This window comes from Seriola dumerili, unplaced genomic scaffold (genome assembly GCF_002260705.1).
Source record: "Seriola dumerili isolate Sdu_G_001 unplaced genomic scaffold, Sdu_1.0 BDQW01000581.1, whole genome shotgun sequence".
Lineage (NCBI taxonomy): Eukaryota > Metazoa > Chordata > Actinopteri > Carangiformes > Carangidae > Seriola > Seriola dumerili.
In genome coordinates, this window is record NW_019174836.1 from 401525 (window position 1) to 426689 (window position 25165).

General features: G+C 42.1%; 1 protein-coding gene across 3 annotated transcripts in view; it reads right to left on the reverse strand.

Annotated features, from left to right (window-relative positions):
- The window catches only part of cunh9orf3 (chromosome unknown C9orf3 homolog), a 98079-nt gene that overhangs the window by 37095 nt on the left and 35819 nt on the right, over nucleotides 1–25165 (reverse strand). For 2 of the 3 annotated variants that reach the window (XM_022764808.1, XM_022764807.1), the window contains exons 9-14: nucleotides 24932–25034; nucleotides 24621–24728; nucleotides 23995–24038; nucleotides 21355–21415; nucleotides 17320–17382; nucleotides 15873–15959 (exon numbers count right to left, since the gene is read on the reverse strand). In XM_022764808.1, coding sequence (XP_022620529.1) covers nucleotides 15873–15959; nucleotides 17320–17382; nucleotides 21355–21415; nucleotides 23995–24038; nucleotides 24621–24728; nucleotides 24932–25034 — 466 coding nt within the window. Of the gene's footprint in view, nucleotides 1–15872; nucleotides 15960–16958; nucleotides 17055–17319; nucleotides 17383–21354; nucleotides 21416–23994; nucleotides 24039–24620; nucleotides 24729–24931; nucleotides 25035–25165 lie in introns of those variants that run through there. The other variant, XM_022764809.1, reaches the window with a different exon arrangement.

Below are 25165 nucleotides of genomic sequence, written 5' to 3' on the forward strand. Positions count from 1 at the left end.
TCCACCACTAAATAAAGTATATAAGTATATAAGTAAGTTAAGTGACGGTGCGCGCATGTGTGTGTGTGTGTGTGTGTGTGTGTCAGTCAGTACATATGTGTGGGTGTATGGGACTATGGGACTGAGCAACATTAGTAATGCTACTGCTTCTGCATAACATGTTTGCAAAATGAATTGAAACCCTTTAGCCTTTTGTACAGAATGTGTACACACACACTCACGCTCACAGCATCAATCGATGCTTTATTGTGATATTTCCCTCCTTAACACTGATCAGCCTGCAATAAAGGATTGATTAAGAGTTGTAAATAAATCGTCCCTGCACTGCACTTCTGTCTCTGAGATTGTGTAGAAGATGAAGAAGGGTTGTCCAAATGAAAATCAAAACTGTAAATCTTAAATCTTTTCGGTGCCTTTCCAACAATCCATCACTTGTTCAGTATTTCCATGGCAACGGCACTGAGTACCACTCTCTACGTTCTGTATAGTACATAGGAGAGCGAGTCTGTGTCCTTTTTCAGGAGCCATTATGCAAAGACAAGACTGATTTGAAATATTTCCATTTTGTTAATCTGTCCTTCACATCCTCTGAGCTAAACAGGGTCGTGAACTCAACCTCTTTTAGTCTCTTGCTATCTTAAGTGGTCATTCACCATTTACCATCACATCCCTGCAAGAGGTACCTCAGATAACCCCTGCTAACTGAATCATCACTGCCTTCTCCTGTTTCTGCTTGGACTGATTTTTACTCTTATTTTTCTGTCTTTTTTAAGCACTATTCTCACTGGACTGTTGTCAGTGCATTATAGCTTAAAGTGGTTGCTCGTTATGATAATCCAAGAAGTGAAACTCACTGTAAATTGCTGGTAATAAGGAATAAAAAAAAAAGAGAAATGACAAAAAAAAAAAGAGGAAAATACAATAACAGACAGAGCGAAAGAGATGACTGACAAAAAGAAAGAAAAGGCACCTAAGGGTATGTGTAAAAAGTCAATGACTGAACTAACTGACCATAAAATCTATATAATGTCTCCTTAGAACATAAGAGAACCTCTTTCTGGGCCCTTGGCGCCGTTATGCAGAATACAGAGGTGTTGCTAATGCTTTCTTTTCCTCCCTTACCTCCCTTCTCTTCCGTCTCCCTACCTCTGTACCACTGGGGAGAGTGCACTGCTTGTTCAATCACATTGCATTATGGGGGTTGGAGACATTGAATAACTGTGACATTATAAAACCAAACTGTGATTTCTGAGAGGCCATTGAATTGTGTGTGTGTGCATGAGCGAGTGTGTGTGTGTGTGTGTGTGATGCCATTCAACCGCTCGGCTGCCTTTTATTTCTGTCTGACCACAGGCTCGTAAAAACACATTCTGGCACCAGCAGCTAAAGGCCTCAGCCCACGCCGCCTCAGGTACTAAGGTTTCACTCTTTCTTTCCCTCAAATCCCTCCCTTTCCCTCTCCCTCTGCCTCTGTCTCCGTGACTGTCTGCTCCCGTCTCCATACCAACTCCTTTTCACTCATTCATTTCACTGGTCTAAACTGTGCGTCTGGCTCCTCCAATTAAAAACCCCTCCTTGCTTCCTTTATCTCTTTTTGTTCGTTTTTATTTTACACTTGATTTAAGGGCTTAAACATCCATCTCTTCAAACTGCACCGAGAGGCTCAGGGTCTTGAGGAGAAACAGTACGCCAAGCAGCTGTTAAGATTCTCTCAACAGCCATGACAGCATAAATAGCATCACAAATACTTACTCTTTTAATTAGCCTGTAACTGCTCTATACAGCTGCACAGAATTAAAATGCGCAACAAAATGGGGCAGATGGTCAGGAATAAAACAGCAAGCAAAAGGCAAAAAACTGAAAACCAAATGATGTAAAGAAACTGTTGGGAACTCGGGAATATTAAATGTTGGCACGGGGTAATTCAGTTCTCTTTTATACTATGTATACTGCTTAAATAGTAAAATATTAAATATTGCTAACCAGTGAATGAAGTGTAAGTGATTCTATGCAGCAGATTAAGTGTTACTACCTTGGCCAGAAAAAAAACAGATGACTATTTAACTATCACATCACATGGTCACATGATAACAGGAAGCCCCTCTCACACAGTAGCAGTAGTCTTTGCTTCCCAAAGTGTTGTGTGTGGGAGAGTTTAGTAAAAAGGTGCGGCAATAATGAAATGACCCTATAAATATAAAACGTGTAAGAATGATAAGTGGCTAAAAAAAAAAAAATTCATACACTGACTGTGGGGATATGATACTGCAATCTTGTGGCTTCACAAGGCCTAAAAATACACTAGAAAACAGCCTACTGACATCATAGGCTCTGTAAACTGATTTTGGGTAATGGATGAGAGAACGCGCACGCACACGCACGAACACACACACACACACGGCGAGGAGATGCCGAAAGGTTATCTGTGAGTCACATGTTACCCTTTCAACTTGTGAAATGGAGCTGTCTCCTGTGCTATAATCTCCTCCAAATGATGTCACACCTGCTGCTGCGGCGCGGTGATGATCTCAGGGATAGTGCCGGACACAGACGTATGACCTCTGCGACGACCTGAAGCCGTGACTGTCTCTCTGCCATCTCATCATTAACAGCATTCATTCTTTGTTTTTCACTGTGAAAACTGCTTTAATCAACAACTGCGACATCTAGAGAGTAAGGGATGAAGGTGTATATTTGCGTGTGTTTGTGTTTGTGTGTGCGTGTGTGTCTCTGGTTGTTGCAATCAGTCGTGAGCCTAATTATCATCAGGAATCAAAACATATAGAGAGCTTTTGAGAAAGTCACACACAGTGGGACAAAAGAAAAAGAGACAGAAAGGTTATGAAGTTCTGACCTTGCAATCATGACGACTGTCGGGATCAATTGTCTCATCAATGTATCTCCTGACACAAGCACATGCGCTGGCAACAGGCAAAGTGTCAGGATTGTTCACCAGCTTGAGTGTGAATATAATGTGAAACTAATTTTCATAGCACTTACAGTACACTGACAATCAACAGAGCCCCCTTGGCAAACAAACAAGTCCATGTATGTCATTTATGCTGTTAGTTACGTGTGCTGGATACGTTATAGAGCGTGTAGTAGTATGTATGCAGAGGACAACTACAGTATGTGCTCTGTATGAAGACATGATGTGTTTTTTATGAATACCTAAGACTTAACCCAGTCCATGCCCATGCATGTTTGTGCATGGGCTTGAGACTGTGTGTTTAATCAGCTGCTGGTTGTTATGATGGGTAGCCCCTAGTCTCTGTGACCCCATCTTCCCTCTTGGCCTTGGCCTTGGCCAATCAAAAAGCAGCGTGGGGTCACAGTGGGGTTGCGAATCAGGGGTTAAGCTGAAAAAGCATACACGGCTGACCCAGCAGTGGGGGAAAAAAAACTACTCACTCTGAGGGGGAATCAGCCAGGCAAAGACGCACGTGCACGCACGCACACACATACACACAAATACACACACACACACGCACGCACACACACACAGACAGACAAAACCAGTGTGCAAGTACACACGCGCACATGCTTTCAGCCTGCATGAGGGATGTGCTCCACAGCTCATCAGGTAGCTTTTCTTTACTGTCTCAACACTTTGCTCTTGCTTTCGTGCAGCCACAGAAGGTGGGGCGTTTGTTATGTAAAATTCTAAGTTCCTGCAATTTGGCATTGATCATGGAGGCAATTAACATGTTTTCTCTCCTACTCAACACTGCTCTGACTCATACTCATTCACATATACACAAACCTCCAAAACAGGGGAAGTTTAATTAATCTCTGGCACTCTATGCTTTGACGCGAAACACAAATCTAAGTGTCTCCAGTGGATGCCTCCCTCGCCTCCCTCTTACCATTCCTCCTCTTCCCACAATCCATTGTTCAATTCCCGATGGAGACACAAACAAGTCCTCAAACACATGCACATTTCAGATAGGCCTCTTTTTTTCATATTTTCACCTTTTTCTTCCCAATTTTGGAAAGCATAATTCCCCTGTAGGACAGTTCCTGTCACTTCTTGTACTGCTGTTGTCCTGGGGAGGCAGAAACAGGCATGGGCCTTCTCTTCATTGTGTCACCAGCAGTGTCTTTTTTCACTTGCTACCTTTGCTGGAAGGGTATAACAAGCTCCCTTAGATCCAACTATCCTCCATGCTGGTGCCCTAACCAACCAGTGGGAGTCAAAACTGGGGGGGTTGAACCCAAGTCTCAGCAGTGTTTTGCCACTGCATCACCCCTTTGCAATAAAAAGAGAGAGGCCTTTGAAACAGAGCTGGAACAAAAGGACTGCTGTTTGTGTGTGAGAGAAAAATCTGTAGCATTTGTACTCCAGTGACACATCCAAACAGCTGGACGTCAGCTTAGACAAAGAGAGAGGTGAGGAGAAGGGGATGGTGGAGAAAAGAAGCATACAGGCTTTTTTGTGTGACTGCACATGGACAAACTGACGAAAGCACTGTTCTAAAAGTTATCAGAAAGGATAAACTTAGCGATATTCCCATGTAAAAACCAAAACTACCAACATTAATCCTACGAACAAGTATTGTTACAAAGTCCTGGTGCAGTAAATACCCATCACAGTTACAAATCTGCAGCTTAAAATAGTCCCTACATAAAATGTATTTACTCGTGTTTGAGAAATGTTTGCTAAAAAAATATAGAACCAGATGTTTTAAAAATTATTTATTCATTATCTGTTTTTAACACACAAATCCAAACAATATTTTTTTCACTGGTTATTAATATAATGTGCAAGTTGAGAATTTCTGTCTTGAAATATACACATTCACAATAATTCACCGCAGACTTTCAGCGTCCTGTGATGTCTATATCCTGCTTCAGGGGATTTTCTTCCTGCCAAGAAGAAAAATTCTGAGGGAAATACTCACGTCTCAATCCAAATTTATCACCATATTGGAATTTAGTGGAGCCCTGATGCTCAACACAAACACATGCACACACTCTCACAGACCACTCAGTTATCTCACAGATACTTCACTGCTCATTCCCTGAACACACAAGGTACGGAAGTATGAAATGTGACTAAGGCTGAAAATAGCAGAGCACCCAGGTTTAATTTCCTCAAGTCATTTGTTCTGGCCTGATCCTGGGAGGGTGAGAGCAGCCTAGGGGTCCTGGTTAAATATTATCCCTGGGGGAGGGAGGGGGGCAACAAAAAAAAAACAAAAAAAAAACATCAGTGGCTACCAGCCACAGCTACCAGCTTTACAGGGTCGTGGATAAATATTATCAGTGGTGTCTGCTGATTACAATGGTTAATAGGACACAGAGACACAAAGATGGACAAACACACACGTAGTGAAGGGTTAAAAAACTTCTGTTCACGCGATTGAATGTTACCAATTTTACCTTGCTATTTTGTAGCAGTTAGGCTTCTAAATGTCAGCACACACACATCCATGCACACACACAGGCAGCTAAGATTTGTTCACTCAAGCCGGGTTGAGCCAGATGACAACAATAATAGGGGTAAAACACAAACATGCACCGGTGATGACCTCGAGTGTGGAACGATAACATCTACTGCCGCTGAAAGAGAGATACAGAGCCAGAGCGGGAGAGAAAACAAGGAGACCGAGAGATGGGATGACTCTGGCAGACAGAGTCAAACAAGAAGAGGGAGAGGAAGAGGAAGAGAGAGAGCGAGAGCAGAGACATAGGTGGAGCCATGAAAATGAAAGGTCATGTTCAGGAGGAGACTCTATGGATTCTCCTGTGGTTCTGAGTCAAAGTCAGCAGCCTTGTCTTTCTGCAGGCGTGTCAGCTAAGGTAACAAGTCTGAGACACAAAAAAGACATATCTTTGTCTGTCTTTGTTTGTCTGTGTGTGTGAGGAGTATAGATGTGTGTTGTCTCCTGTGTGAACTCCAGACTGGCTGGATTTAAGCAGTCTGAGCTGACAGAGGTATGTGGGATGGACTAAGCCCAGATATCTGCTGCACAGACACACACACACACACACACACACACACACACACACACACACAAGAAGAAAAAGGAAAAAGGGATCTGATATTAGAGAATGACAAAGGACACCACAGAAAAGGGAGATATGGAGTAAGAAACAGCATCACAAACAGAAAAACAGATGGAAAGAAATTCAAAACCTGTTGTTTACTTTGCAGTAAAACCCCAGGAAGACAATCCCTCTGTTTTTTTCTTCCTATGATAAGACCACTTCCAGTTTAGCAACATATGATATCCCAGACTGGGGTGTTTAGAGCTGAAGCTGTCGCCTGCAGTATGGCTGTTGGCAACAACTGAATGGTTTTTACATGTGCCTGTCTGACTGTCTTAATACTAGATAACACCAGACCTCTGGAAACATTAACAGTAGTTCTATGTTGTCAGTGTGAAAGACATCTCTTTTTCCTCTTTTATAAGATCCTCATCCTTACGATGACTTGTCATTTTACCTCTGTTTAACAGCACTTTATTCTTCCCCACAGGAGAAAAATACGCATAAAAGATAGTGCTTGGTCATAGTGTTGAGTTTCTTTGGATTAGTCGAATCAACAGAAAATGAATTGACAACCATTTGGAATCAATTGTTCCTTCAAGCAAAAAGGCCAAAAGTCCCCTTCCTGCTTTTCTTTATCTAATGTGGTAATAAATATGAATATACTTTGGCTGTTGCTCAGACAAAACTAGCAATCTTGAAGACACCATCTTGGGATTTAGGAACTTGTGATGGGCACTGTTTTGACAATTTTCTGACATTTAATAGACCAAATGGTTAATTGAGAAAATAATCTGCAGTTGGATCAATATTGAACATGATTGTTAGTTGTTAAACTTGAGATTTCTGTCTTATAGACTCATATTTCAGAAAATGATTGGTTTAAAATAAATCAATAGGAAAGATTTAAAAATAGTTATGCTATTTTTAGGTCTCTCCTAAATTCTAGGAAAAAATGATGCTGCTTTTGAGACAAATAAAAAAGTATCATAAAATACTGTGATCTCAACCAATGAAAAAAGTGAAGACAAGCGGCGCCCAAACACAGCGTCAGATCTTTTAGACACTTAGTTATTGGTTTCATGTGCAGGAATTTCTATTATGCTCAGCGTCTATGGGCCTAGTACCATACAGCTGATCTTACTTTGTGTGCATACGTGTGTTTGGAAATGTGTGTGTGTGTTTGTGTGTGTGTGTGTTTTTGACAAGGCTAATTGCGTCAGGGCTGTCTGAGGGCGCTGCTGGCTCCCAAGTCATTACCAGGAAAGACAGATGTTTTAGCACTCAGCACGCCGCATTCATGGGCGCACACACACACACACACACACACACACACACACACACACAAACACAACATTACGTACTACACCTATGAAAGCTGTGAGGTGACGCCTAAATCAGGTTTTATGTGAACAGCATAAAAAAGCAGCTCGATTTTACAGCCCAGCCCAATATTGAACATGACTCTACTCTAAATATCTCGCTGAAGTGTCACCGGGTTTAACACCGTGACCTCCATGCTACGATGCGTTTTTATAGCGTTGCATTACACTGAATGTCTAAAATTGTGTTTGAATAGTCTCCAAAATGCGTAGTTGTGCGAGTGACAAAGTGCAGCGCTTGTTTTTGTACATCTTGTGGCAGCCATATTCAGCAGGCTGTGTTCTCGCTCTCTCTCCCTGATGCATTTTCCATGTGTGCTGGAAAGACAAACACAGCTGCACTTTAATGACACTCAAATGCTTCTGGGATTCAGAATGCGTGCGTGCGCGAGTGTGTGTGTGTTTGTGTGTTCTTTTTGACCACTTCAGTGAAAAGCTTGTTGCAGTTACTCTTGCGCTGTATGCTTACCCCTCACTCTCCCCCTAGAACTCCCCACCGCAACTCATTGCCTCACCTTGTATATGCGTCTTTGTATTTGTGTGTGCGTGTGTGTGTGTGTGTGTGTGTATGTGACCATGCATGGGTGCGTTCCTCAGAGAGTCATGAAGGCCTAAGTGGTATTTCTGAACCGTTATGCATGCCATGAAATAGCTTGTCAGCATCGTCAACCCTGACCAGTGATCTCTTTACCCCCTCTTCTTTTATTTTTTTTTATTATCTTTTTTTTACTGTATACCCCCTATTCACAAACACATACACACATGCACACACGCAGACTACAGGGAGTCCCCGGACGAGATGAGACAGGCTGTGAGCTTCAAATGACCCCGAAAACAGAACTGCTGCTGAGTGATAAATGAGACAAATACACGCTGGCGCTCTCTCCCCCTCACTTTCTTTCTGTCTTGCTCTCCCTCATTAACACAGCACAAATGGAGCCATCTCCTCTCTCTCCTCTCCTCCCATCTCCACACATAAATCTTCTCATCTCTAACACATAAATTAACATAAATTTTAATTTTCCTCTAACTCATTCTTTTTCTCCAGCGTTTTACTACCTAGCAAAAAGGGAAAACAGTTTTCACGCTCCATCAGCACCGCCGTCGTGAACTTTGAACGTACAAAATAAAACCCGAGAAATCGAGTGTAAAACAGCCTGATTTTCTTATATTACAAAGATTTTGTAATCTGGCAGCAGCATGAGACATCTGTCAGATAACAGTCAGTCACATACACTTATAAAGACACTGTGTGTTTTACTCTCAGTCAGTTTATACAGTAATATCCTGTCATATCCCGGCATGAGTTCTGCAGGTTAAACTCTAGAGTCTTATATAGTGGAGGAAGAATTACAAGTTACCAGGGCAATAAAGCATGTGGACACGCAGCTGTGTATACAATATGTACCAGTGTACGTGGGTTTTGTTGGATTTATGGATTATTACATCAGTTTTGTCACAACGCAAAATGTACAGACTCTTAACAGTTATTCAAACAGGCACATACGTGGACTGAAAAGTCTCATTGGCAGCTAGTGCTGGATAAACAGCTTATTGATGCAAAGTCAGTGTGAAGAGAAGTGTGAATCAAACAGCAGTTGTTTGCCACACTGATCCCTTGATTCCCGCACAATCTGTTCCTCCTACTCAGCACTTTTCGCAACACATACTGCGGAAGATGATAAAGCCAGTATGATACTTTTATTGATCTGTTTTTTTGTTTGTTTTTTTTTAAATCTAGTTCAGCTGTTTCCTTAGATGTCCTGGAATCACCTTCTGTCTCTTTTTTCCTGTGATCGGTCTTTCACTATCTCTCACGCTCTGTCTGAGCTCATGAGTTGAGCCTTGAGGAATCCTCTCTCTCGTGTTCTCAAAGTAATGCAGTGATCTCTTTTTGTGTAGCTACAGTGTGTTTGTGTGTGTGTGTGTGTGTGTGTGTGTGTGTGTGTGTGTGTGTGTCTGTGTGTCTCTGTCCCAATTGTAGGTCAATCTGTTATTGTCAGGGTTATAAAATAGACGTGTATGTGTGCTTCTGCACTGCTTTCTTATCCTTTTCCACTTTCAGCCTCTTCACAACAATTTCTCAAGCTGAGGTCCAATTGTTCGAACCAAAGAGAGTAAATTCCATCTATATGTCAATGTGTCCATTCATTATATCATTTTTGGCTGACCAAAAGGCAAGTCTCAACAACCTGCTAAGGAAACTTAATTCAACCACCTCTCAAGCTCAACATCACAGGCAAGGTTTGAAAAATAGCCACCGTGGCCGCCATTTACAACGTTTATCTGGCAAACCATATTCCCATTGTGAACACCTCAGCCTTCAGCTTTCAGATGTTATCACAGTTCGGGTTCAGATCTCACACTACGAGTAGGAATGAGCCCAGAGAACCAATGCAACTAATGCACTTTGTTTGACCTCTCACATGAAACCAGTCTGCCATGGAAGTCCCTCTTCAGGAACTCGAGGCTTCAGACAACACAGTTCCCGGTGTGACAAGTGCACGCAAACCCTCCATCATGATAAGGTGAAGGTTCGACAAGGTAAGGGCTACAGGGTTAACATGAGTTGGACCTAAAAAAGCGAAGCATATAGCTACACATAATAAACTCACCGTGACAACCTTTGTAATCTTATTTAGTGGGCTTCACACACCTAGTTAAACTGCCATTTAAATATCCCAATACAGGAATTGGATGAATTATTTTACATGAACTCTATATATTTCCATAACGTACGTGTGCAAAGCTCAAGTCCAACTTTCATTTAAAGACAATTAAAGACCTTTGGCTCACAGAACTGGACTCAACCTGAGCAGCCCTTAGCTGATCCCCAGTTGGTCTAATGATGGTGAAACACACACACACAGAAACACACATACACACACACGCACACATACACGCACACACTTTTCTTCCAACCATTTCCCATCCTGATGTGATGAAGTCTGGCCGGAAACAGCCATTTCCCTGAATGTTCCCATCTCTCCTCCGGCATACTCCCTCATCCCTGATTCATTGCCAATAAATCACAGAGGGACAAAAGGAACAGAAAGAGAGAGACAGACCAAGTAAGAAAAAGTGTAAGACAGAGAGAGAAAGAGTAGAGGAGAAGGAAGGGGAGATGGCAGTATAAACCAGGAGACAGTGCACTGGAGATAGGAAAACAGAAATGAAGGGAAACCAGATGTGTGATGTATCCTCATCGGCACTGCTCAGGGGTGGAGTTTGAACTGCCAAATATGGCTGCGTGTAATCTGAAGTGGTGACGTATTACCAAAGAAAACAACAACAACACAGATGCCATAAAAACACCATCACTAAACGGATATGCTTTATTTCATGGTGCTGGTCAAACTCTAAACAAATGGAAAGAGAGGAAGAGGTAGTTGGCAAGAGAAAAACAGACAAGACTGTTGGGTAATTTGCTACTCGAGCTTTCTTATTACGACCAGCAATTTATGACACTTGTGCACACAAATCGTCTAGGTCTATAGCAAAACATGGACTAGGATTAAAATCAGTCTGTACATCTCACAAATGAACAATCTCCCTCTCCTCAGCTACATTTCATCAAAGCTATGAGAAAGTGCCAAACAACACAGACTGAAACAATTTCCACACTGCTCTCCTTGTTTTTTTCCCCCCATCCTCTACTTACAGAAGCCTACTATGGCAGAGTAATGTGCGCCACCTGCAAACTCCACCCAACTGAAGAGGCTTTTGATCATGCCTTTCCTACTGTTTACTCTCCCACAGCGGTTCCAGTTACCACTACTACCTCCCCTGTCCAACCATCAACATCGCACCTCAGTCCAACACAAGGGATTTCAGTCAGCACTCGAACCCTCTTCATTTCTCTGTGGGTTTACATTATCTCCTCAAACAGAAGTTGGCATCTGTGTCCTTATGGCATACCTGTGCAGTTATAGGAACGAAATTTCCTCTTATCGGGGTTATTTTAGCTCTGAGGCCTCTAGGTCTAGAGTAGTAGAGTTTAATGTTATCATTAATACAAAGAGCTGGCAGGAATGAACAAAAGAAGTGGGGGTGCATAAAAAGGACGGCCACACCCAGCACCGAGGTAAAGTACAGCGGTAACAAGAGATTCTGAAACTTGTTGAGTGAAAACATCAATCTCTAAAACGTCAGAGTTGTTATGTCTGAGTGAACCACTTAACTCAAGAGCAACAAGTGTTAAAATCATTACCGCCACTGGATGCATTAATAGAAAAAAAAAAACAAAAACAAAAAACGGAGATGGAAAGTTTATATTTGACCTTGGAAACAACAGCTGAAAAAAAACAATCTCACCACAAGGTCCATTTCATAGCTGATCAGGAGTGTTCAGTCTGAGCACCGCACTCACAAAAACAGGAATCAGAATTTGTACAGTACCATGAGAACTGGGTGAACTCCATCTGCTAAAAGCTCCAGAACAGCCACTAAATGGACCTTGTGGTGAGATTGTTTTGTCAACAACAGTATCTGCTTTCTGCAATGTCCTCAGTGACATGTTTTCTCCTGACTCCACTGAGGTGCAGTTTCATCTCCAAACCGCACAATAAGTATCTTTTTAACTAAATTTCTGACCTACAGTACATATATAATATATAATATTATACATGTTACAGTATCTATTGTAATAGAAATGAAAGTTTGCCTCCTGATCTTGCAGTTCTTAAGTAAACTGAGTCTGTCTGTTTCAACGGATGACCCTTTACCGTTTGAAGTGCCGTATCAGGACGGGCTGTTCCTATGAACCTGATGTTGTTGACATTTCCTCAGCCACAAACACAAACCTGATGGTGCATGTTTTCACAGTAGCCAAATCCATCAACCACGAAGGTGCAGATCGCCATGTGGGAGCACATAAGGTGACAGAATGCCACCGAGATGGAGGCTGACTCATCGTCCACCTATTCTGCTGCATATGTGAAGTTACCATGGCACACTGTTCTGAGACACGTTATCACTCGGAGCCGATGCCTCCCTGCACAACCTGTGCAGATTCTGAGTGTGTGTAATCACATGTTTTAGTCTGTGCAATTAATACTATAAAGGTTGAAATCATTAGATGTGGTTGAAAACAACCAAACAAGGTTGGGACGTTGCAAAAAATAAATCAAAGTGAGTGGCTCATAATTATGAACACAATGTCCACCAAAATAATCCTCAGTCTGGTGGATGTAGTAATTGTGCAGCAGTAGATTCAGAGAGATGTGCACTGTTAAGTTAAAAATAGTGCGGCGCAGAACAATTTCAGCAGGAATGACAAGAATTCAGGATTATACAATTTCCCGGTTTTGTTTATCCAGGGGAGCGCTATGTCAACACTTTTTGTATACAGAACCTTATCACATCTGCAGAAAGGTGCTAGGATGTGCCAAACACAATCTAATATACTGTAGTCTGGTGCAAAAATGTGAAACAGAACTATGCGAGCGTAAAGTATGGAGGTGGTTTACTTCAGTAACATTAACAACTTTGAATCACGAGGTCAGAATAGTAAAGTTTTAATTTTTTAAGCATGTTATGATACCTACTGATCTTCTATGAGGCATTTCACCATGGAGTCCAGTTGATCAACATGTGACCCAGGTCAATTACAACTTACAAACTGCATCTTTAAAGAGTGGAGGAGCATTTTGTTGCCTGAAAAGTTGACCAGGGTCTCACGCTATTCTCAGTGCTTTTCCCCTACAGGGTTTCCTGTCCTGATCAGCAGGGGTAGACGGACCCTCTCATTACGGAGACCGCAGATGAAAATGAGAGCGAAATGAGGCCCATTACCATGCGGGCGTGACTAATATCCCTCCACAGACCTCTCCACATGCAGTGGACACGCGCACGCTCATCACACGTGCACATCCAAGTTAAACGTGTACACAAAAATAAAGTCAGACGCGCACGCTAAGATGCTCGGGAATCAATAAAGTTGCACAGAAACAAAGACGACGGGAAGTTGGTAATAAACTTTGGCTCTATTAAATTGACCAGATCTTGGGCTGCTCTGTGGGGGGTGTCTGGCTCTTACCAGTGTGTTCATGTATAGGTGTATGTGTGTGTGTGTGTGTGTGTGTGTACGTTCCTTAATCATCCATGATGTCATTAGCGCTAAATGCGACCCTGGCTCAGCCTAATTCCTGCCCACTAAAAGGCCTGCCTTCTCTATTCCCTCCCTCACAATCTCTTTCTTCTCTTCCTAACCGCTCTTACATCATCTGACCAGTCCGTGTAATATTTCATCTCTCGTGTGCTTCTCTCATCTCTCCAAATATCCACTCCGCTCTTCATTTCATGAGATGTCCACGAGACGTTCATTACCTCACTGGAATTCACAATCATCAACCTCTAACCGACCACTAGTCTTGCTCTCACTTCAATCATCAGCTCCTAAAATGCTGTTTTACCGATTTCTGTTTTCCTTTTGGCTTTACTTTCCTACCGTTATTTCTTCCTCTTGTTCCATTTCCGTACAGTCATTCCATCACCTATTTCTTCTCTTTCACTTACATATCATCTGCTATTTCCTCTCCCTTTAAATTTTTCCACTCAAGCTCATCATTTGGTGCCTTAAATATGTTTCCATTCCAATTTAATCTAAAAGTCAGTCAATGGTCAGCGTGTTTCATATTTCACTCTCATTGTTCCATGCGGCAGTTCTATCTTCATCTCTGATCCATCCCAACTTTTTCCTCCCTTTCTACCTCCCTGTCTCTTATGTTTTAACCGCCCCCCCTCCCCCCCTCCTCCCCTCCTCTGCCGATCGGGTCTGCTGAGTGATTTATCACCTTGCAACAGGCTGGCAGAAAGAGGGAAGAGAAAGGGAGGAGAGGTAGATGAAGAGAGGAGGGGTTGAGTAGGAATTGGGCTGTTTCGCGTTTGAAGTACATGAAGGAGTAATATAAAATACACCTGGTCCATCCATGGGGCACTCTCTGTACACAGAAACAAAGGGAAGGGAGGGAGACGTAGAGGAGGAGAGAGGAGGGCCGGGCCGCAGGGAGGTGAGGGGAGAGGGGTGGATAGAAAGGGGGAGGAGGGGTCACTTCGTGTTTCCTTTCAGGATAGCTTTTATGGTGTAACTTCAAACGCTGACCTCCCACACCCCCGCCCCTACATCCCCCCTGCTCCCTCGCTCCATCCGTCCGTCCATTCGTCCCTCCCTCCTCTTTCTCACTATTGTGTATGGCCAAGTGGACAGTAATTGGCTATTCTTTCATGAGGCTGATTTCAGCACTCTCTTCCCCCCACAGGAAGGGGCCCTTTTGCTGCCCCTTAGAAGTAAGTGTATTTGTGTGTATATGTGTGTGTGTGTGTGTGTGTACGTTGTAAATATGCCAGACAGTAGGTATCAGGTGGTTGAAGGGGGCTGCACTGGCTGCGGACTCCACAGGCATTTCTTTCACTGTGTGCTCCAAATTACAACACAGGAATTGGAGGTAATCTAACACGGAGAAATCATGTTCCAGCTTGAGGTTTTATGAATTTTACGTACAGCTTAAAAATGTATAATTTATTTTAGGAATAAAGTTTACATTACATCTGCTGAAAGCTAAGTGTGTTAAAAGGAAAAGTAAAGCCCTAAAAAGTCACTGGATATACATAATATTCTTGGCAATGAATGAGTGTTTTATTTTTCCGTCAGCCCAGAGGCACTTACCTAACTTATTCATGCCATAAAATGTATTTTACAAAAAGATGAGAGGCTTTGCAAATGTTTCTGTCTACAATATCTGAGCATATTGCAAGTGATATATAAAAGCTGCTCTACTCTCACTAATGACTTCTGGCCCTCTGCGGCTTATAGATCAGTGTGCGTTCATTAATGATGCAGGCGAGTGTGCAAGCGTGTGCGTCAATTAGTGTGTGGAGGGGATTAGCCGTCTCTGGAGAGCCCTAATTAACCATACACGCACGCTTTTTTGGATCGTTTTCGTGGCACTTTTCACCATTTTATTTGGTGGTAAACAAACTGCAAACTGACAGGAAGTACGGGAAGACAAGGAAGGATGCAACAAAGGTTCAAGGCCAGATTCAATGCCTGAATGTTGAGGCCAAATGGTGTCCACCACCTTCCCCCGAGACAAACACAGACACCATCCTACACAGGCATTGACCATGACCACACACACACACACACACACACACACACACACACACACACACACACACACACACACAGGAGGGTATGTGATGTATACAAGCTCTTAAAAGGTTAAATATGTGGGCGGAGGACACAACATAAACAAAGAGTTAAATAAGTACAGGGTAGTCTGTCTTTGCAGACACACCACGTCAACATAATTTTGTTGTCAGACAAATGAAAACACTGCACAGCTCGAGAATCACAGCTACTTTAGAAGGGCAAAAAAAAAAAACCCATATAGAAATGAATAGAGAGATTTTCTAAAAGAGAAAGGGACAGTGCCAAGATTTAGAAGTAGAGCAGAGGGAAAGTAGATAGAGGCCTTAATACGGCAGAGTGTCTCCTACCTCTTTGTAGTTCACCTTGGGCTCTATTCTCTTCCGCTTTCTGCCCTTCCCCTGATGACTCTGACTGAGGAGAATCCATTTTACAACCTGCAGGAGGGAGGATGGTGGGGTGAGGCGGTGAAGGCGGGAAAAAGAAGTTGAGTGTAGAGGTAGAGAGGTAGAGAGAGAGAGAGAGAGAGAGAGGCAACAAAGTAGCAGGTTTTGAGTGAGAGTGATGAGACAGTATGAAGGTGAAAGAGAGAAAAGGGGGAACAGTGGAGAGGCAATGATAATGACAGAGAGAGGACAAGAGAAAGAATGAGTGGTCACATCTAATAGCGGAAAGTAAATATAAACAGACTTAAGGCGCACTTTTCATCCCTCAAGTGGAAAGGCACACAGGAATATACACATACACACTCTCAGTGAGCTACTAGCATGCGAGCTTTGACAGAGTGTAAAGTGGAAACACACACACACGCACACGCACACGCACACACACACACACACGCACACGCACACACACACACAAACGTCTATAGCGCCGTCTCTCTACAACACTAACATTAATTCCAACCTTTCAGCGCTCACTTGTGCTCCATATATAACCAACACAAAGTGCCGGCTAAGACAAAAGAGTAATAGTGTAAGTATGTTTCTGTGACAGAGCCTGGAGCGCAGCAACTCCCCGCACCATAGATCTCCATTAAACAGCCAATCACTATCAAGGCCAAACTCTATCTACCCTGGCTGACTCCTCTCCTCCGCTTTAATTTGTACCTCAGACTGAAAACACTGTCGTCATACAGTTTAAATATTGAAAAAGTGAGGTTTCCTAACACTGAAAAAGCACATGAAGTGGATAAGTCATTTCTGAGATGCAATCACTCGAGCATTCTTTGTGTTTTTTAAGTATTTTTAATATATTTGACAAATATTCTGTTCAGGTCTGACTTTTTTTTTTTTTTTTTTAAATAATCGGACAGATAAATGGGAGAATTAGAACGTATAGGCAAAGCAATTAAGAACAACATGGGGCCTTTATGAGAAATCTGATCTGCAGCAGAGAATGACACGCAACAGATGTACAGCGCTGTGTGCCGCACTTCACTCAGAGACAGACAGAGGGAAAGACTGACACAGGGAGCAAAAGAGAGGTAGATGGAGTGCAAGAGAGGTGGAGATAAGAGATGATATCAAACACTGTGGGACAGACAACAGAGACAAACAGAGGGGAACCAGTAAAGAGAGACAGTGGCAACATAATGGAGTGAAGGAAAAGAGAGTGATGAGAATCAGATGACAATCACATCAAGCAGTCTAAGGTGCAATATTTCAAATCTGAGAGCTGCCCCCCAAGTCTGTCTGCCACTCCCTGAAGATGAGAAGAAGAGACAGAGAAAAGAGAGAATAGGAGGAGGATATATATATATATACATAGAGAGAGAGAGAGGGAGAGAGTGCTTACCTCTGCTTTGACTTCTTCCACCAGCCTCGCCTGTGACCACACGGCGCTCCTTTCATACAGCCACTGAACGACAGAGAAGAAGGGAAAGCAGTGAGCCGGGGGCAAGTGATCGGGACAGAGTGGAATGCTTTGCAGAGGCAGAGAGTGAGAAAGAGAGAGAGAGAGAGGGAGAGAGAGAGAGAGAGAGACAGAGAGAGAGAGCCCTGGCAAAGCAGGAAGGGGAGGGAGAGAGGAGAGGTGGGAGGAGTGGGAGGAGGTGGAAGCGCGATCACTTGTTCCTCTGACGGAAACTCGCGACTTGACTCCGGAGGATGAGAGAAAAGAGTGGAGGAGAAGAGAGAGAAAAAAGAGGAGGAGGAGATTTAAAAAAAAAAATAAAATAAATCAAAAAAATAATCACCTGAATTACAAGCAACCACAGGACGGACAGTCACTTCAGTCCTCTACATATTCACTCCTCCACCACTACACACACACATACATACACATAGAGACATACATGCAAACACACACCTACGCACAGAGAGCAGCTAGTAGGCACAAACACACAGCACTTACTCTCTAACCTTATTAAGCTTTCAGCAGAGCCACGGCTTGAGTGATGTGAATCACACATTACAGTGATGACGGCAAGGGCTGTGTATATGTTTGTCTTTGTGAGTGTGTGTGTGTGTGTGTGTGTGTGTGTGTGTGTTTGTGTGGTGGGGAAAATAAGGAGAGAGACACGAGACAGACCGGAGAGTATGGGAACAAGGTCTTTGTAATGTCACACCACGCACAAAAAACAGGCGAGATGCAGCAGTGCCACATCACATTCATACAGCCCATGATAGACACGCCACAGACGTTCCCAGGCGCACGCAGTCTGTCAGCTTTCAGCGACCACAGCCACACACAAGTTCAATACTATAACTGCATGCCTGGGTACTTCTCTGTGTGTGTTACACAAAAGTACTCCAGCAGAAATAGCATGAAGGTGTGTGTAGAAGCAAAAGGACAGAGAGAGAGAGGCGGACACAGAGAGAGGGAGGTGTTGGAGTGGGCTGTATAGAATGTAGTGAGTGTTGAAACAGTAAATTGGCATTGTGTAACAGGATACCACACATAGCTCTTTTGCTGCCTCGATCCCGGCTACCAATCCCTGAATAGCAAGGGCTTTTGTCTACCTCAAACTCTCTCTTCGTCCCGCACCCACGTCTGTGTAGCGTCTCTCTGGTAAATCAATATTAGATTACATGTAGAAGTTCAGAGGATACACCTCTCATTGAGAAACACGCATGAGAAGCAAGTAAATCACATCCCTCGTTCAGTTCTAAGTACTCATTTGTGATGTGTGAGTTTTGTCCATCCAGGTTGGTGAGTGATTTTACTAGAACTATTTTTTACTTGAATAAGTGTAAGTATGGATTATCTTCATAATCTATTAATCCCAGAAACAATGCCAGACAATTTGGTTAGTTAGCATACAAACAAGTTTTGGTACCAATAAGAGAATTCTTTATCTTTTTGATACCTTATCTATTGAGTATAGATTTTTTTTCTTTTTAATAAAAAACAGCCAAATTTTCATCAAATAAGCAAGCCAAACCTGTCACACTTAATCCTGTTTAATACTGCCTTAATGCAAATATCTGTGTATACATTTTCCTAAATAAAAATATCATATCAGGAGCTGAGCCTGACTCAGTTGTTATATTCAAAAAGTATTCATGCCTGGCAGCCAGCCCTAATTTTCAAGAGAGAAAGTTTGAGCTCCAGTAATTGGCACTCTTTTCTGCCTGATGATTGGTAGCAAGAGGCATTTATTGATGACCCAGTCAGAAAAAGACAAACATAAGACATTGATGTACATTGTAGGACAAGGTAGAATCAGGCAGAAAGCTGTGGTGAATAAAGGGTAGTCTTTATTTAAACAAAGTATCTCAGCCTAAATCCATCATCCCAAAGGGAGTGCTTACTCATCTAAACTGTGGGGTCTAAAATAGGCCAGCACTGGCCTTCCCATTCCACATCTCTTACTCCGGGATCGGTGAATGTCATTGTTTATTATTAGGCCAAACCATTTCCTGCCTTTCTCCAATTCAAGCACATTGTCGAGCAATGGATGGAAGGCAGAGAGGGGAGAGCGAGAGAGGCAGAGAGTGGCAGAGAGAGAGAGAGGGAGAGAGGATTTTAAAAATGTGTTTGTGTCTAGTGTACATAATACACAAGCACTTGCATTTGTAAAAGGTTTCAATCGATCTGGCTGATCTTATTAGCCGGTGACTTGCACATCAAACACAAAAAAAAGCCTCTGCAAGAGCACTCTGGCCGTCACCCAATCAGGTGTGAGAAAACAGCAGTCCCTCCACGCTGTTCTTCCCACCCTCAGAGGCCCCCTGAAAGGCTCCAGTTACATCATCACATAATCTAGAAGGTGAAGGTTCCCAGACAGCAACACAAGCACAGACGCACAAAAGTGCACATACACACGGTGATAATTAAGATCAGTTACCATGGAGATGGGAAAATTGAGGAAGATGTTAAAGTGGATTGATTGCATGAGTGTGTGTGCACGCGCGTGTGTGTGTGTGTGTGTGTGTGTGTGTGTGTAGCCTTGCAATCCAAGTATCTATGACCATGGGTCTTTCTCTGTTAGAGGACAGAGGCAGAGCAGCAATGCTCACCTTGTCAAGATACAGTACCAGTCTGGTAATACACCCACACAACACATTGATAAAATGAACTGAAATGCAACAAGAGCTAGCAATGCTTACTAAACAGCAGGTGATATTGTGAATTAGGATGAAGATCATCATCGTGATATCCTTTGGAAAACTGAAAATTCAAAAACTTTCTTCGAGTTGAACAACAAATGTGTTTTGTGAGTTTTTATGCTGTTATCGGGAAACCGTCTGGCAGTTTCAGAATGCCGACAGGCTAATAGTCACACGTCATTTAAGCTGAAGTATTTATATATTGACTATTTACTTCTAATATGAGACATAATTTTCATTATGAGAGCGTCATTATACACTGCTATTTACAGCTGTTCTGTACAAAGACAAATGCAGTGCAGCTCTTGTCAGCTAAGAACAAATGCTTAGAGCACACTCCTCACACAAATATTAGATGTATTGTGGTTTACACTCCTGTCTATAACCACCTTAACACTGCTGGGTTTAAACTGGACCCAAACAAAACATCTTAACTTACAATGGAGTCTAGTTAAAGTCTGCTTGATGAAATGATCTCAAACCATAATAGGTCATTATTACGGATGGTAACTTGCAGTGTGATTCTTGGCTTGTGGCTTTCAATAACCAGTTTTTTTTACAGAGAAGCCAATCAGGTTATGGTTGTCAGTTCACACAAATAAAACATTCAGCCACTTGTTGCTCTACATAAAAGGGTAAAACAATGACAGCTACAGCAGTATGGATATCTTAAAGTGACACAGGTTGGACAAAGATCAGTCAGTTCAAACCAATAACCAGAAACCAGTCTAATGAGAACAACGAATATGAAATTATCAGCCTACACATGCATCAGGTATGACACTTTTAGCATCTATACACCCAGACAACAGCTGTGTGCTAATTTGTGGGTAATTACCTTGTATGATAAAGGAACAAAGAGGAGCAAGAACATAACTAAAGTAATTACTTAGTTCATAATTAAGACATGATACCTGTGAACTCTGAAGACAGACAATTCAGAAACATACTGAAAGGGTTAGACTATATACTGTATGCACAAACTAGTAGTACCAACAGTCCAAAATCTGAAATAATTTATTTTATACATTTATTTTCAGTCTAACGTTATTTAAGAGCTGCAAATTTAAAATTTTTTACCTAAAATATATTGTATAGTAAATTAATACAGTATACTGTGTCAGACAATGAATTGTCTGATACAGTATAAAACAATTAACCCTCTGGTTTTATCAGCACATCACTGAACACTAAAGCAACGTGGTTAATTTCTAGATTTTGATACATTTTAAAAGGAAAAAAAATAAAGAAAAAGGAGAGAAAGAAAGGTTCCTCAAACCTTTGGAATTCCCGGTTGATCAAGCCAGTCAGCATAAATAGCACTGAGGGTGAGGCCTTTTCTGGAACACAATGGCACAAGTGTTAGTATTATTCCTATTATTATAGCAATGACTGTTATTGCCCAAGACACCCTATGAAAACATGGCTCTGGGAAAATATTGTTAGGGTCATGGCAGACTTGAGGTCCAGGCCAACACCTTAAACAAAAAGAGGGGCACACCCACTTTCCCATACAAGGACAAGCACACAGGCATGCACAGACAATGAATTGGATTTGGATGTATGCATATACAGTGTGTGGGTGCATGTAGATGAGGAGAGGCTGAAGTGGATGGTTTGGCCATGAAAATGGTTGCACACCCTACACATTACACACACGGTGACACAGCTCGCTTGCAAAGGCAAATATGAATGCAAACAAACACAAGTAGTCCACAGTTTGTATGTTAACTATAAAGTACGCAAAGTACACAAGTCAAGGAATAACCACACGGCACACCCCCCCATCATCGATCCTCACTTGGATACTATGAGGCTATTACTGTATATTAATCTGTGATGTTCGACCCATTACAGGGATTCTTTTGTAATGAAGAGTTTTAATTTACATTTTTATATACCCATTTTCTCTCAGCTTTGCTCCTCTGAAGCTCAATTAGTGATTTCCATCATTTGCCAAATCAACTTCTTATTGAACTTGGTGCATCCAGAACAAACACTAGATTCAGGGAGCTCAAGTGAACACACCTTTCTTTTAATCTTTTTTCTCCATAAATCCCTTTTATACATTGGTTTAACACAGTGTTGCCGGCTAACAGGGAGGGACAACTGGGTGAATTGTCTGAAGCCCTTGGCCATGGAAGACTCAGCAGGACTCTTTTTCAGATAACAATACATCATGTTGAAGTAAAATAAATGCCAGATATACATTTTCCCATGACATTGTGACAGCCACAAATTTCTGTCATCTTTTACAGCATCTACTTTGTCTGCCGCTCAGTGCTTTGAGCTGAAGGCTAATGTTACCATGCTAACATGCTGAGTGCCGAATGTCTCTGCCAAAACTTAAATCCAATAGCTGTAGAGGTGTTTCACTTTGGACCAAAGTGCTGGACCAACACGCCAACAGACCATTTTACGGACAGAGTCACACCGCTGCAAGTGTAGCTAAAAAGGGTTTAGAGGCATTTTTCTGCAAGGTCAAGCCTTTGCTCCTTGCTTCCACACACTAGTAAAGTCTGAGTCCTACTGCGTCATTTCCTATTGTATATTTGCTGACAACTTTGGCAGATGGAGAGTGGGCCTTCAGTAAATTGAACACCATAAAACTCTCTTTATACTCTACAGTGTACTAGAAGAGGTAATATTCCCAATAAAGCACCAATTTGCCCAGAAACTGGACATTAAAAAACGTCACTCGGGACTTTATCAGAAGGAAATTTCAGCTCTTGGCACGTGGAGTTGAACCATAGACGAGACATAAAGACTAAACATCTGCCACACCAACAGTGAGACACCATGAAGTTGGATTACATGGGATTATGTGAGCATATCTCTCTTCTGGGCAAACAAAAGATTAATACAGTTAATACACTACATGACCTGTCACATACTGTTTAATAATAGGACTAGATAGAAACAAGTGTTAAGGCTCACAACAGCAGACGAGACATATATCTACCAGTTTTTTTCTGGTTGAGATTGGAAACTTTACTTTATTCTACCGGTTATTCATTTTAGTAGTGATACAGGAGAAAGATTGACTATGGTTCCTGGAAAACAGTTGCTTCTTATTAATAGAAATCAATGAATTTTTTTTTTTTTTTTCATGTCTGTTTTCATTTTTGTTTAGTCTTATAATTATTATTTCTGGATAATTTAGTCTGGGGAAAAGACAGAGTATACGACCCTGCAGTGTCTATTCTAATCCTAAACCTTGCTCTTCTAGTGGGCTGTTTACTGAAAGAGGCATCAGATCCAAATATTGACTGTCTCCAACTCCCTCTGTTTAGTTCAGTCAATCCCTGCCAGCCGAGCAGCACACTCCACATGACAGAAAAGGAAAAGAAGACAACACTCAGAGCAAAACAAAGGGGTGCTCAGGAGGAGAGGAGTACGAAAAGAAGAGTTCAGGGTGGAAGAAACAGAGTGAAAGACAGACAGGGAGAAAAGAGGAATGGCGAGACAGGCAGAAGAAGAGGTTAATGAGGCAATCAGGGGAAATAGAGAACTGAATGATTAGGCAAGTGCAGAGAGGGAGAGAGAAAATTAGAGAGGAGGAGAGCAGGAGGAGCAGTTATCCTTTTACACTTCAATTAATACAAGAGTGGATGAGACTGCTCTCTTAACAGGATTGGTATTGGGAGCTTTTCAGGCCATGTTTCCACAGAAGGACCAAGTTAGTCAAAGAACAGCGGCCAAATCAACACATGCTCGTGTATTTGACATGAAATTACTAACAAATCACATCTGTTGAAGAAAAAAACAGTTCTTAAGGCTGTATTAAAACAGAAAATTGATGAATAATATATCTCTAATTTCTCTGGAACTGGAAAAACAGGCTACATTTAATGCATCAAGGTATTTTTCATTATTCATGAACAATACTGTAAGCATTACTCAGAGCCAGTAAACATACCTCTCCATGTCAGGAAAGATAATCAGCAGCATTCGCAGGAAATCCTGTCAAAAAGGAAAAAAAAAAGACAGACAGAAATGCAGGCATTTAGTGAGGTGTGGGAGTGGGGAAAAAAAGAAAGAGAAAGGCATACCTGATCTTAAGTCAGGAGTGCAAGGTCAAGCAGTGTTTATGTTACATCCATTATTTAGTGGGAAGACTCAACCTGCCACTGAAGAAACAGGAGCCAGGTGGAACTCATCACATATCACACACAGATGCACTCAACACATACACATACACACAGACTTCCAGGTGTGATCACTCAGCCTCACGGCCCCAGCAGAATAAACATATGTGGGTGAGCTGATGTACGGTCATCAATTTGAAAAAAAAGAAAAGAAAAGAAAAGAAAAAAAAAAGCTGCTGGAGCATTTTCAACTATTGTAACACTGTGGCAATCAAGCTCACATCAGCCTCCAATTAATTTATGGAAATAACACTGCGCCTCAGAGACAGGTCATATTAAAACAGTTCAAATCCACGCTCCCATTTCATAAACAGCCTCTGAAGTAGCTGTGAGTCAACATCGAGATTCTCCATTAAGTTAATGAGGTAAAAATGAATTTCCTGTACTGCAGCCCCACCTGAGACAAAATGAGTTGCCCGTGGTATTTCTTCACAAATAATCTGAAGAAGTCGATGAATTGTTGCTCTCCCACTTGACTGGCCAAGAACCTGAGGAGGAAGTAACCCTGGACAAAAGGACAAGATAAATAAAGTCATCCCCAAGCACACCTAACAAAGAATGGGACACCTAAAAAGACAGCATATGCTTTTTTAATGCTTTCATTTGTTCTATAGCCTTTTGTTTAATTCTTTTCTTCTCTCTTTCCCCTCCTTCCCCCCCATCCATCTCCTGCCCACCCTTGCTGCTTTTACCACATGCATCTCTCACCTTGAGGTAGTGGACTTGCATGAAGGTTTTGTCAGGATTGAGGGCATGTTTAACTGTGGAGGAGCCAGACTCACTGACCTGACCAGTGTTCTCCATGTTGGGCCTGCAGAAGGACAAACAGAGCAGAGAAACAAAAATACACACCGAAAGATAAGAAGATAAGAAAAACAGGCACGGAGGGAGATATTAAACACACACAGTAAACAGAAAGGTTCAAAGAAAATGAGTCAGGCA